General features: G+C 44.7%; 1 protein-coding gene across 3 annotated transcripts in view; it reads left to right on the plus strand.

Moving 5' to 3' along the window:
* LOC119393826 (glyoxylate/hydroxypyruvate reductase A) overlaps nt 1–15,041 on the plus strand; it is a 50,307-nt gene that overhangs the window by 18,586 nt on the left and 16,680 nt on the right. For 2 of the 3 annotated variants that reach the window (XR_007416380.1, XM_049416384.1), the window contains exons 9-10: nt 4,569–4,653; nt 7,905–7,949. Coding sequence is in view for 2 of the 3 variants with exons in the window: in XM_049416384.1 (XP_049272341.1) it covers nt 4,569–4,653; nt 7,905–7,949 (130 nt within the window). In the remaining variant the exon portion in view is untranslated. Of the gene's footprint in view, nt 1–4,568; nt 4,654–7,904; nt 7,950–9,328; nt 9,567–15,041 lie in introns of those variants that run through there. The other variant, XM_037661009.2, reaches the window with a different exon arrangement.

A 15,041-nucleotide genomic window follows, 5' to 3' on the forward strand; every position in this document is an offset into this window, starting at 1 on the left:
CTCTCCCCAGACATCCCTTCCTGCTCCTTCGCCCAGCAAATGACGGGCAGGGCGTTTCCTTCTGCTTGAGGAGCAATCGACGGCAGGCCTCGCATGCGGATTGATGTTATTCCGTGTGATGGAGATGGCCAGCTTGTTTCATCTCTGCCTTAGCCATGTTCCTTGTCAACGCTCGCGATCTTTTACTCGCTGGTAGAACATACAATGTGCGGAGCGATGTTATCGATATAGTTTATACAGAACATGACGGCGACGGTGAAAACCTGTCCTGAGTGTCCATACAATTGCTAATGCAATAAAAATTATACAAAAAACCGTCGAAGCGGGCTCGCCTTTTTCCTGGAAAGCTGCATCGTCTCCGCTGTAAAGAGTGCGTCCGTTGGAAGAATCATATAATCCGGCGCCTTTTCCATTGGTTTCGTTCCCGCTTTCAATACCCTTCTTACTGGGGACATCTCCTCGCCACTTATTTCTTCATAAAGCACGCGTACAATGTCAGCACTAAGCGTTGAACCTATCATGACTTTGTGCTTGTCGGCTACAGTCTGTTATCTCTGCATGCGGGGTCGCAAACGCACAGAATGGAGCGAAATCATTTAATCGCGCACGATAGCCGTGCGAGAGAAGCAACAGAGGGTGGGCGGCTACATAGCAAAGCAGTATGGGAGACAATTCACAACTGTTATTTCTTGTACATGGACCAGTCGAGAGTATGTACCCTGATGATGTCACGTGAATCACAAAGTGCACCAAAAGACAAGAAACGCCAAGAGAGAATAACGCGCTCGTTGTTTGTGTTTTTTGTATTTTCAGAGGCTGTTAGGGGCCCTTAATAAAAACAGGGCGTGCAAACACGGACACATAAGAGTAGTCAAGATACCAGAAACGCCGCTAACTGAAAAATCACACAGCGGCGGAACCGAAGATAGACACAAATATTTATTTGCGCATTCCCACGTAAGAGGCCATACCTAGTAATGGTCTGCGTGAGTGATAGCTGTTCACTCTCTCGACTTTTCTCTTACGTCCGTGTTTCCACATCATGTCTTCTCAACATGAATACCTACCAACTAGTTCAGCTATATTCCAAGTTTGCCATTCTCTTTACTTCTGTGCTTATTTATCGATTTACTCGAGTAAGAATGAAAGGAAAAAGTCTATTAATGGACCGAAATATATATATATATATAGATAATTTATTTATGCACAGTGTACTAGGTCCAAGAGTCCAATGATATGCTGTCCAGCGAGTTGGGTCGTCGCCCTTTAAGGCTGGAGGACGTGGCAGCGTTAAGGTCAGGGAATACTCGTGATATTTCTGGACAAGAAAAAGACACTACAAGTTCTGGGGAGCTATTCTCGATGCGTTCATCCAAAGGAGATGTCCACAGTCCATTTCGGCAGAGCGCATTCAGTGATTCGAAAAGCGGTGAGCCGTGATGTCACCTTGCTCTTGATCACGTTGCCGCACCGAACCCGCCAGCACATTCCTAACGTAAGAAGTGAGTGGACGAAATGCACAGAAACAGGAACTTTTCAAGTCTGAATTTGCATATAAATTTGTCCCAGATGTTTGAGAACGATGTAGGGAATGCGTACCAACCTTACAGATGCGTTAGACGAGCGGCCGCATTAAACCTAAATCGATGGCTAACACGATCAAAAGACATGTGCACCTGAAAATCGGATCTCTGAGGGCTGTGTTCGTTGCATTGTCGAGCATTCCATCCCTAGCATTTGTGTCGAGAGTGTTTGAAAGCTTCGTGATGTCATGATGGGGCTGCACAACAAGAACCGGAAATGGGGCGCGCTTCTCGCCGAGCTCCCGCTATTCAGTGGCCGCTGGAATGGGCAGTTCATTACATGGACACATCGAGAAGAGCTCCTCCGGCGAAGTGCTGTATTTTATTTCCAGATTTCCCATTCTAATTAAAAGAAAAGACTTAACGGCGGCGCGCCGAAATTATTGCGCGGCGGCGGCGTGATCTCTCTTGGGACTACGGCGGCGGCGTGGCGCGGCGGCGTACACCTCTAGTTTGTTGTACTCAAAAAACGATTGTCCGCTAAGTGTGTGTACACAGCGCAATCGTGAAAACTGGCTGCCTTGCAGTAGGGGCTTTGCATGTTTACTGGGTAATTTTAACCAGAGGCATGCAGCCGTGAAGTTTGCAAAACAAGAGTTTTTTGGTGCTGTGTTGTTGACAAATCTGCTAATTCTACGGTATGAGTGGCAGTGTTCACGCACTGCCACATCCACACCATTGACAAATGTCTAAGAACAAAATTCAGTGACCCTAGCACGCATTTGGACTGTTTGTCTAAAGTTGGATAACGCGCTTCCGCGCCAGAAGTGCTCTTCAGAGCACTAAAACTTTGCTCTAGCGCACCCCATGCAACACTATGGTGCAAGTCAGCCCGCGATCTTCTGGCCACTTTTTGGCATCCAAGAGACCGTGGTTTTCTGCCGCCAGGAAAGCTTTATTTTCATGTAGGTCCTATCACGGGGCGCACCAGCGATGGGATTACGATCGAGATTAATGGCTTGGGTGTGCTGCACCATGGAATTTGACAACTCCCATTCGCTCCGCAGTAAACAGCTGGGAGCACTTGCCACTCACTTGGCTCCCATTACTAGGCTGTCATTGGTTGTGAATTTGGTACTATTGTGACCTGTTGTGTGCCTGCATGAGACTAGTTCATCGGCAGCATTAATTTGACACTGCATGCGCAAAATGGTCGGCGCCGCGGCGCTTGGTGACGCCTTCACTAGCCCACTTCGTCCGAAGTGGGTCAAGCTCCTCGTGCGCTTCGAGTAATGCGGCCTAATATGCATGCGTTTGGGTCAGGACCCGAAGAAATTTCAAATAAAGCGATATTTAAAGAGATTTCATTATAATGAGGGATTACTGTGCATTACTTTTGTGAGACACGGCATTACACATGTTGGGTTATACTGCTGACGGCAGTACTGGCATTGTGCAAAGATGGCGTGCTTGCTATCTGCTGACAATTCACTCATTTTCATGAAAGGGAAGCTGTCTCCGAAAAATGATTGCCCGAAAGTACACGCCCTGACTTCTTCTTTTGTTGCCATTCCCTCTGCCCGTATCACGTGTGGTAATCGTTTCGCTCAGTCATTGTGTTATCCTTCTTCACCAGAATGGCCTAAAAGATTTGGAAATACCCAGTGATGCTGGCTTTCGTGACCCTGTGCCATTTCCTTGTTTCTTCGCTATCTATCATCTTGTCCCCGAGTGGCAAAGCTGCTTTATTTCTGCGACATTGTGTGATGTAGATTTTCTTGGCATTTGGGGCACTGTTCGCTCTGATCACAACAGATAGCGGAGGACACATGCGATGGGAGCTGGCATAGCTTAGACAAAAACATGGAGAGTGTACTGGCTGTCAGTATGAAAAAAATTCAAGTGAGAGAAAAAGTGGACTGAAAGTCCGGGAGAGCACGAAGGATTGTGTTGTTTACATTGCGGTGTGCCTGCGGCTCTTAGCGCTTCTGCATCTGGCACTGTTGATCGTGATGGCATTCCGCACTCTATGCGCGTGTTTACTTGAAATGTTAAAAAAAGTTATCGAAGGTATTAGGGCCCTTTAATGCATTTCCTCCATGGTAAATTAGTGGTAACTGCACTGATCTATTGCAAAACCTCAAGTGTTGCTTAAAGAGGCCCTGCTACACTTTTCCAAGTAATCGTCTAATGGCTTCATTAAAAGAGCTTATTGCCACAAAAAGTTTTAGAATCTGTCAAGTACGAGCGGAGTTACAGGGATTTGCTGCACACTTTAAGCACTTTCTCTCTCTTTTCGTACCAGCGAACGCACTGAAAGCTACGCTGGGTGGCAGATGACAAAGGGGCAAGAAGATGTGTCCCTTCATTAGTGCACGTCATGACCCTGAGCACTTTTTTTAGTTTTTTTCTTCAAACGTGCGGGCACGTGGCGGCATCCTGTGGCATCCACAGTAGCTATGCAGCTCGCCACGCTAAAATTAGCCTACAGCCATGAACTTGGGTATATGGCGTAGTGATTTTGGTATGTGGCATCATTTGTAGAGATAAGAGGGAACAATTTATATTCGACTTTGAGAAATAATTGTAAATTCCAGCCCACGTGCTGTGCTGTAATGTTTGGCTCGCATGTTCTCAGGAGCCTCAACTACCGATCGACAGTGTTTTCTGACCATGCTGAAAAAGTGTTGCAGGGTCCCTTTAATCGAGGAATTGCGTAACAGGGGCTCCACTGTATTTCTCCCAAACAAGAAACGGGCTCCTCGACTGATTCAACCTCTTTCGTTCATGCCACCAGTCATGAAACAGATGTCACATCTGCCCTCTCTGATAAATTACAGAAATGCGCAGACACTTCCGTTAAGTTTGTGCCAAATTAATGTGGTCACCTCATAAGGCTCTGGTCCTCATAAACATATAGAAAGGGGCCATTTCAGTAACGTAACTTTTCTGGGGATATAAATTACCCAGTAATACAGCTCAACAGATGGCATCATGATACATTTCGTGTGTGGTATGCAGACTCACTGGATCCTTATTTTGTAGGAATAAATGGATCTCAGGGGCCATGCTTGATGTCTTTGAAGTTGAGCCACTGCCCCAATCAAGTCCTCTTTGGTCAACTCCTGACGTAAGTGTGATATCACTTTATTTTATTGCTCGTAGGCAGCATACTGTTGAGATCTTACTGCTCATTTTTTCAGCCCTGGTTGAATGGCCCGCTTTCATTGTTTTACAGCGAAAGCTGTTATGAGATCACAACAGCCGATTTTGCTGGCGTAAGTTATCTGCTGCTGCCGGTGTTCTAACCGCTATCGCCCACAATGAGAAAAGAGAAAATCCAGGATCGAGCGGGATTTTAACCTCGGCCCTCTGCATGGCAGTCGAGCATTCTGCGAGCCACGCCAGTGTAAAAACATCCTATACAGGCATCATGTAGGGCTGGGAATCATGTTAATAGATGTAATATAGTGTGGTAGAAGAGTAAAATAATACCAGGTGGCAAACAATGCGAACTGCATAATGAGTGGGTGGTTTAAAGCTACCAAAGAGCTCAGCCATAATGCTTCGTCATCAGCCACAGCATGAACAAAGTGCACATAATGCCTTACAGATGCGTAGTGGGTACTGCACGTTTCCACAGAATGATGAACAATGGCATAGTGGGTACTTCCCCTGCTTCATAAATTTGATGATTTATGGTACAGTGGGTACCTTGCAATTGCACCTGAAGTAGTTGCCCCAAGAGAGTTCACAGGGGCCTTTAGGAAGGCCGCTTCTCCAGCTTTCGCTTTGACTGTGCTGTGTGTTACGTGCCGGCCTGGAATTTTTTCACTAGTGATACAAGAGTTTTTGCATGCATTTGGAATGCAGTCTTAAAGCACTATTTAATGAAGAAATAGGTCAACTTCTCATGTTTAGAAAGTAATATAGTTGAAGCTCGATACAATGTAGTCGTATTTGCAGTCATGAACTTCGTTATAGAAGTGTGTGTCTTTTAAGTTGGACAAATGAGGTTGCATATACTTGGAACCTTCCCTTTTGCTACATTTTGCTTACGTGCATTTGTGAGGATATCACAAGTGACTTCAGAAGCAACACCAAGCACACTTGAGCTGAGTGTATAGTTCAGATACTGAAAAAATATCAGGAGCTTCAAAAAAAAAAAAAAAAGCCGTAGCAAATGCTTCAACACATGCACTTTCACGAAATATGAAACTGAAACTTGGAGACGCTACCCATATGTTGCTTCAAGCAAGCTTCAAATGCTCATGACTGATATGCACAGAAAAGTTCTAGGAAAGACACTTTGCTTTTCCCGAGTTCAAAACTTATAGCTGTACAAAAGTACCACCACCACGATTGCAAGAGAAAGAATAGCCATTTTCTAGCCAACAAAGCAGAAATACGAGACATTGAAGTGTCTTTCTGCATTTTGAAATGTCGCTCTGGATGTTGAAACAACGTGCGACTTGTTTGAGTGTTTACAGCTGCAAGGTGCTGTTGAGAGAAAAGGTTTTCTTTCTTTTTACCTGTCTTGCCTTCACAACATCCTTCATATTTTGAATTTGTCCAAATGCAACCAACTATCGGCCATCGTCACTCGAATGCAACCAACCTTATGTGCCTGTCTTGCGTCTTCCTTCAAACCCTCTGAACATGAAAGGACTACACCGTAGGTAATAAGGTACGTGTGAGAGGGCAATGCTTACCACGCACACAGTTACGGTTGGTAAAAGTGGAAATGAGTGCTTAGATAAGGGGACAGTGGGGTTTCAGGTCATTGGACATCTCCTCCTCTAGCTAGCGTGATGGAGTGCCATAGGGGGTTCATATGCCCTCTTTTGCAGGTGATTCATGGCAGGTAAAAAGGCTGGGCGATCTGAAATAGCTGGTGGCTTCCAGGTTATGAAAAGGTAGCCACTGTTACCATTTGTTGCTTGCCAGAAAGCACACCATTTTGCCACTCTAGTTGGTAAATTATATGGTGAGCCATGAATCTCTGTCACACACAAAGCTAGCACCACTTAGCGAGTGAAACTAGCAGATTCAATCCATAGCGATAGCCGTAGGGGAGCACTAATGTGGCATTCACATTTGGGACTGACAGAAGTCCGTGAATGATGACCGAGGAACTACTCACAGTGACCAGTGTTCACACCAATGACCATGACGCACCTTTCGTCACACCCATGATTGCTTCTGTTTACGTCTGTTTCATGCTTTTGTCGCTGATAGTGCAACCTGTGGCTACACAAAGTAACCTTTAGCGTACTGCCATGGGGGTTCCATAGGCTTGTGCGAATAGTAAATTTTAGGTTCAAAGCGAATAGCGATTTGGTCGAATAATTTCGAATCGAATTTGAATAGTACATATCGCATATTAGAAAGAAAAATTTGTCTTGACCCAACTAACCTGCACGATATTTTTTTTTAATTGGAACAAGGCATATGCAAATGTCATTCTTTTTGGGTCAAGGGAAGTGGAAGCAACTTTGAATAGTAGCAGGATTTGACTTTCGATAGAATGCTTACGCTACGTTTTAAAATTTTCTATACTTAGAGCATATAAGCCGGTATAACAAGCTTTTAAACTTAAAAAATGATGAATCGATGTTTATGTTCATTTAACCTTGAAGTGGGGCTTCGCGGCAGTGCGGATTTCCCCTGGAAAGGTGTATTCACGGTGTATCACTCCTCTACTGCAGTGAAACCACCTTTACAGGGGTGTTACATGCGGACTAATATACACCTATTCGTTCATTTCGAATACTTCGAAATTTGCAATAACTTAAATTCGAATCGAAGCGAATTCGAATACTGTAATATTCGTTCGAATATTCGAAGTGCTCGAATATTCGCACAAGCCTGGTATTCCGACATCATGTTCCTGCACCACTGATTGGTTCAGATGCTTTGGGCCTCCAGTTGCTGAGCTGCAGAATCAGTCAGTGAGTGACTTCACCTAAATGGTCGCTTTTTATCCAAAGCAACCATTTGTGACAGTCGCTTGGTCATGTGACCTCTGTCGGTCGCCAATGTCAACACCACCTAATTGTCCCACTGTTATAGTAGCAGCATCATTGCCTTCCCTACCCACTCTGTTTTTTTTTTTTTAACTGTGGAACCCAAAACAATGAAACTTTCGTGGTGATTGATTGCATTTATGAGTCTGTCTGACTACACTCACATATAAATAACATACTAGTACTAATTTTGCAAGATGGTGTGCTATATGTATTCACTTCTGATGCCGAGATATTTTTGGTGGCTCTAATTTATTACTCTAGTCCTTTATGCCATTTTGATATTGCCTAATGTCGAGATTCAGCTTTCTGCTTGCTTCTTCAGTTACTTCGTTCATATTTTCCGTCCTTGTAGGTCATTGTCACGCCCCACATGTCTGGCCCCTCTAGGCCACAAGAGGTGAGTGTTTTGTTACTTATTTAGTTAATAACAATTATTCCGTCATGGGAAGGATGCAAAGGGAACCATGTATTTAACTTTTAGGTGCACATTAAAAGGACACTAAAGGCAAACATTAAGTCGACATGGATTGTTCAAATACCATTCCGGAAACCTCACGGCCCTTTCTTCATGCGAATAAAATGTTCAGATTACGAGAAAATCTTATTTGAAGGGTCCATATGTCCCAAGCACATTCCAAATCATCTACGCTCGACTGAAGCTGTGATGCTGTATGCCCACCCTTTACTGCCCAACTGCTGGTGCTACTGTTTCTTGCATAAGATGCAAGAGAATAGGCAAAGACTGAGCCGATGGATGTGGCGTTTCATTCTTACTTACGGTTATGGTGAATTCTGTGAGGGAGCAAAGCCAGAGCAGCACTATGCAATAGCAAAGCTATTTAAATACAAGTGCACAGGTGGTGTGGAACAGGACAAAAAATGAAACATTTTGTACGGGCAACATCAACTAAAGGTTTAGAAATGCACAAGTATCAGTTTATTCCGTCTTGTGTTTGGGTACACTTCGTGTCGTCAGAACTTTGTTTTGTCACAATTAATCGGGATCTCACGGTCCTCATAGCCCACTGTGAAGATTTGGACATTACAACATAATGGAGTTGCAACTGGACCATCATTAATGATAAAGTTAGTCATACATCTGTCAGTGATTCTTTCACTTGGCATTACATTCAAGAAAATATTCATTTTTATGAAAGTTAATCACTTTCAATGTCAGGTTTCGCATGAGCATTTCCTAGATTTTAATAAGCACGTGTACATCTTCTATTACTAGAATGAAGAAATGCATACACCTTTGATTTGGTTACCTATGGAACCGAAAAAACACTCCTAGTTTCGCCTGAACATGAATTGGAAACCACACTTGAAAAATAATTTTAATGTGAAAGCATTTCTTGGCTGGGTTGGCAAAAGCATGCACCCAGCTGGCATTGCCATAGCAACGCACGGCTTGCGTTTCAGTATGCCGTAGCAAGAAGAGGAATCCTCCCAGCAGATTTTGCAGCACCCCTCTGTAACAATAGCCTAGGCAAACTTTGGGGTTCTCATCCCATAAGAATATCCTTGGGGATCTTTGGTGATCCTCAGCAACTATTTTTGCTTTTATTGACCTTCAGCAAGGTACTGTGTAAAAGTGCAGATGTCCTATACTACACATCAAGAAGGAATATTGGCTGTAACTACGCTGTTGGCATCTCTGGTTTTAAACTATTACCTTTTTAAATAGTTTTTTTTTGTCTATTCACAAAGAGTTTGTTACTTTTCTTAATCTATTGTAAGAGCTTCACTATTTTCTTGTGCTTCACTGTGTTGCAGGTGGTCAAAAGTTTCATGATCAACTTTGAAAAGTTTCTGGCAGGAGAGCCACTCCTACATAAGTTTTCATTTGAATCCGGATATTAGCTTGAAGACCATCAACGTCATGTTTTCAATGGTCATCAGTAGTTGTACAGAACACTGGTCACAGCTTTTAATATATAAAATAAAATCTATATAGATAACATTTGCAACATTAACATTGTTGTGTTTGCTAATAAAGGTTTTGTTTATAATACCCCACGCTTCTCTCAATTTTTGGCATGCACGAACGTAAGTTACTTATATTCCAAGATTACTCTGGCAGCAACTCTATTTTAAAGCGTTGTGTAGGGTCACTTAACCTATAATTTATTCATTTGTTTGCAATTTAGCTGTCACTTGAATACCAAGCATGAGCAGAAAGAAATTATTCTGTTTTTCGTAATCAAAGTTATATCATTGCATGTTCGATCATAAGAACTCCATTCGTAATTAATATTGCTTCTGTTCTTTTTTGGCTGCAAATTTAGCGCTGAGATTGAATGGCTCAGGCTACCTTTGGCGGAAGTTCTGGCTCCTTTTCAAGTCTGCCTAATGGCAATCCTTACTGGACTCGATGGTGCCATGGGAACAATTATGGCAACATCAGCGCAAAAATGCTCGCACATTCGGGCGTCAACTGTACAGCAAAATGAATGTAACAAAACAGGGAGGACGAAGTGGTGGGAGGAGTGGTAGCAAACAAGAATAAGCACGGTCTGGCAACACGCTTCTCGGCCTTGTACGGTTCAGAGGTGGGCTTCTCCACATAAGCAGTAATACTGCGGAGAAGTAAGCTTCGGGGAATTCTTTTCGCTGAGTTAAAGGGCCCCTCACCAGGTTTGACACTTTTGTGCTGACGAGCGTAATGCATACACTGGGCGTTCACAATCACGTCTGCCAAAATTTGCAACGCTAGGCGCCACGGAAATGGGTCAAATTTCAAGCTGAACGCTGACTGCCCTTCCCCTCGCGGGCGCGCGAACAGAGAATGAGGGGATGACGTACACGATGGAATGGCTCTATGTAGACGCTAGTGCTGTGACGTCGGTCCTTTACGTAGACGACTGTGCTCTGACGTCGCCAAGAGCAGCACGTGACACTGGGATAATCATTTGACACGACGTGTAGTTTGTGTAATTTGCTGCTTGAATAGATTAATAAAACGAGAGAAATAATGAGACACACAAATGGAATGTGTGCGTATTTTTCATTTTTTTTCCCCGTGAATTGCAGCGAGATACGGGGCTAATGTGTCTCCGTTTCGCATGCGTTCGTGCACCGCGGTTAGCGCATCGAGCAGACGCCAGCCCTGGAAACGAAAGTAATTTTCTGGCGCGTTCGAGCACTCATTAGGCTCATTTATTCTCCCGCGTCTACCTTAATGTTCATGCGGCACTGGCTCTTGATACCGCTAGTCTCGTGCCCGCACAAATGTCGCAGCTTTCATGCCCGTCCCGCAGAAACAAGCAGTGCACCACACAGAACGCCGACACAACGCCCACGGCAACGCCACTCGCGTGCTCGGGCTGGCTCGGGCACGTCATGCGCACGTGACCATGCATGCGCATGACGTGTTCATGCGTATGTGTCGGGTGATCCTCCGGCTCTGCTGCCGAAGAGGGCAAGTAAGTATATTCTAGGCACTATAGGGCAGGGAAGGGATTTGCCTTGCGAAGGTTACACATTGGTTACACGGGGCGAGTGGCAAGGGTTTGAAACTGGCCTCCTCGCATCATATGGCTTCGCGCTGCTACAAATTACTGTTTTTCTCAGCTCGTAATCAACCGATTTGAAAAATTCTTGCAGCATAATGCTCTTCATTCGGCACACAACTTCCAGCGTATAACTAAAATTTGCTATGTGGCCTGGTGAGGGGCCCTTTAAGCATGCTTGCACGCAGCTCATCGTGATGATGGCAAGTACTTAGGAAAGTGTCTGAATCGTTTAATGTACGCAGAAAGAGAACGTCCGTCTGTTTTATTATGTGAGCATGTTTGGACTACAATACAAATCCCATGTTAGGTACGTCCTCGAGGCAACTTGCTCGCTGCGTTGGTAAAAGCCTGCGATCTTGGAGCAATTGTGCAGTACGCTTGCCTTGTAAGCGATACTCGGCTGAGTAGAACAACATTCTTGCAGTCGCGCGACTAATAATAAGTAACGAAGTATTTATTCCTCTCTTATCAAGACAAAGCATTGCATGAGTACAGCTGCGCAGTTCACAAAACCTACGTAGTTTTCTTATATCACAAGATCAGAGACCGTTCGCTAGACGTTTGTAAACTTTTTCTGCCATTTTAGAACGACGAGCTTCGTACCGAATGTCGTCTAGGCTTGAAAGCATTTGGTGTGCAGCGCAGGAATGGCGTCTTTCGTATTGTTTTTCTTTATTTATTACATAAGGAAAAAGAAAAAAGTTACACAGCTGGGATTTTGCCGATTGTCGAAAGCAGCAGCATTTACGACCTCCATGACGATGCAATTCTGGGAGTTTAAGGGCCACTTAATTGCCTAATATGGTACGTTGTCACTCTTTGGCTTTACAAATTTTGATTTGATATGCTGAGTTATGAGCTTTATCAGGATGACGCTACGTCTTTCATTCAATCAGTTCATTTTTGACATCACCAGGACAGCGCGGGATGTGATAAAGAAAAAAAGGCAAACGAGCGTTTCCTGAACGGGACACTGGAAAGAAACGCTGATTCTGTTTAGACTGATAACTTAATCTTCCAAAATTATATCTTTAGTTTTTAGGGAAGAGGTTGATTATAAGAAGTAATAACGAAGACAAAGTTACCATTTTAAAATGTCGCGCCGAAACCAGACGTGTGACGTCATGTACTTAAAATATCTCCTCGTATTCGGGCCCGTTGTGACGCAGTAATATGTTCTCAAAACTTGCTAAGTTCGGCATTTGACTCCTTTAGAATGCAATGTAGTTCATCTTCACCAGAGGGGGAACATATTACTTGGCCCGAGCAGGTGCAGTCAAGATCAGCGGCGTCACGGCGAGCTAGTGCGAGGACTTCAATGTGGCGGCGCCACCTCCCTGTTGGTTGACATTATCTCGTACTGCAAAAACTCGGAGAAAAGGAAAAGAAAAATCCCGCCATCTCCCCGTAAAGGGAACCCTGAGTAGTATGCGAAGCAGCCATGAGTCGACTTAGATTTCTGTAAATGTTTTATTTTCTTCATCACTGTTCATCGTCCTTCTATTCGAGGTTCCCTTGATGTTGTTACTCGTCATATATGACTTTAAGCTCAGGGGAACGTTTTCCCTTGAGTATAACGGCCTTGTGGTCCGTAAAGTATAAAGTTAATGGCTCTTGCTGCAAAGGTTGCAGCTTAATGTTTGAGAATGCGAATGCGACAGGCCTCGTTCATATGCTGCTCTTCGCATCTAAAATTGGGGCACCTACACACTAGTAGCGCGAAGCAGGCCCGTAGCCAGGAATTTCTATCGGGGGGGGGGGGGGGGGGGGGGGGGGGCACTTGCTGAAAACCTTGACTATTTGAGAGAAACACCTATTTTCATTATTTCTGGTAAAAACACCTCCTTCACCAAAATTTCGGGGGGGGGGGGGCGGCTACGGGCCTGGGCTGAGGTTTAACTCATGTAAACCTAGTTATCACAAGCGAATGGTATAGACCGTTGCATCGGGCGAGGAGGACCGGACTGGCAACCAACGCTTTCCTCCTTTCTGGCTCGTGCGCGACGGCGTGGAGTGTGCGGGCTGGTGCTTGGAAGAGTGACGTTTTCGAACAATTTTTGCGTGTTTTAGGTCGACCTGCGGATTTTGTTCTCTTATATTGCGATGTCAGCCAGCGAAAGGTCAACGGGACTCCACTGAGCCGTTTTTGGTTGCTCTAACAACTATAAAAAGGAAACTGCTGCCAGAATAAGTACGCGACGCACATCACCAAACGCGGAGTGTTTGCGGTTGTGCGTACTCTTCAAGGTACATCGTTTGTATTACGTTACAGGCACTAAATGGGAAAGTGCCGCAATGTATCCGGAATTCCCAGTGTTCCACGCAGTCAAATGTCAATCGGATATGGCCAGATTTGGGAACAAACATAAGCAGTCAAGTACGCGGCCCTGTCCGGAAAAGTGCAAACATCTAAATGCTACTCGATTAGCCACCTGAGTTGTTTTCGCTTTGTTTTATTATTATATTTTAATATGTTGTTTGGTCTAACAGTTAGCTTCGTAGCTAACATGGTGATCGCTGCAGTTGATGTATGCCGGTATTAGCACGGACGAGAAATCCCTCACTTCGCAGCGGGGTAACCGGCATCATGCATTTAATTATTGCTCCGTACCAGCCTTGTAACACCCGAAAATTCAATGAACACTACATCAAAAGGACGTGGCGAGATCTTTGTCGTGAGGTTGCAACTTCTCTAAGACAGCGGGGTGTATCGTATACGATGAGCGATATGAAAGCCGAATAGTAAAGAAAAAAGAAAACATGTGCTGTCGCTACGTGTGTAGAACAACTACCTTAGGAAGTCAAATTTTTACGTGGTCAGGAACCGTGCCCGACAAGAAGCGCAGTGATATACAACTTAGTTAATTCTCTTTAATCGCGATACAAAAACCATGTTGTTACGCTTGGCTAGTGTTTCTTGAACTGCCAATTTTGCTGCTTATCTTTGCGAATGACAGCAAGAACTTCGCATGAACAGTATATCTGGTATACAAAGTTATTTAAAAAAACACAAAAAAACAAGAAAACAATGCGAATCACCTCCGATGCCGATGAAAGGCTCGAGCCCGGGCGCGCTTCGTGCATCAGCGGCAGAAGAAACTCTCCAACCATCTTCATCTTAGCGCCGCCGAAATCCAATCAAATATCACGAATCTTAAAAGAAAAAAGAAGCGCACCGGCATGTCAACATCACCATCGCTTTTATGTACCAGCACATCCCTGTAAACAGCTGTAACTTCGTCCACACCGGCGGGCAATAAACAAGCGAGTAATAAGCGGTCACTTAAAAGTTGAGAAACAAGATAGGCAGCTGTTTGTGAGCAACAAAGAGATGCCGCGCCATGAAATCGATACTACGTGCTCACGCACGACCGCATGTACGAGCGGTAGTCGGTGCGCAGCTAAAAGATTAAGTCCAAGAAAAAAATTCATTCTATACCCTAAGAATGGCGGCACTTGCTTGCCCTGCTAGAACGAGTCGAAATATTTGCGTGGTTTTCCAACAGACAGTGCAGAAAATATATGACACCGACCACTTGCGACACGTTCGCGCCGCCGAATATTAACATCATTGACCCTCAACGGATCAAACCTTTTCAGGGCGTCTCATAGACTCATTTACTACGTAGACCGCATCTCTTGACACGAAATTCAGCGCGCCAGAACGAAAAAACTGACTGCAACTGCAGCCGCACGCATACCTTCCACACAAACGCGGAGCTTCGCACATGCCAGTGGGTTGCCAGACCAGGGATGGCGCCGCCCGCTAGGCAATATGGCGGCGCCCACGAAAAAAAGGTCTATACTTGGCTTTGGTTTTCCAAAGGCTATGCATACATTGCCTCATGAACCTTCGCCTGGTCACGTGGTACCGCAGAGGCGAGGCTCCGATCGAGCGCAGCTAGCTGCGGCCTCACTCCGCAGGAGATCACGTGGCGTGACTTCACGCCTGCCACACTTGCACTCCGGCGGCT

This window comes from Rhipicephalus sanguineus, chromosome 5 (genome assembly GCF_013339695.2).
Source record: "Rhipicephalus sanguineus isolate Rsan-2018 chromosome 5, BIME_Rsan_1.4, whole genome shotgun sequence".
Classification (NCBI taxonomy): domain Eukaryota; kingdom Metazoa; phylum Arthropoda; class Arachnida; order Ixodida; family Ixodidae; genus Rhipicephalus; species Rhipicephalus sanguineus.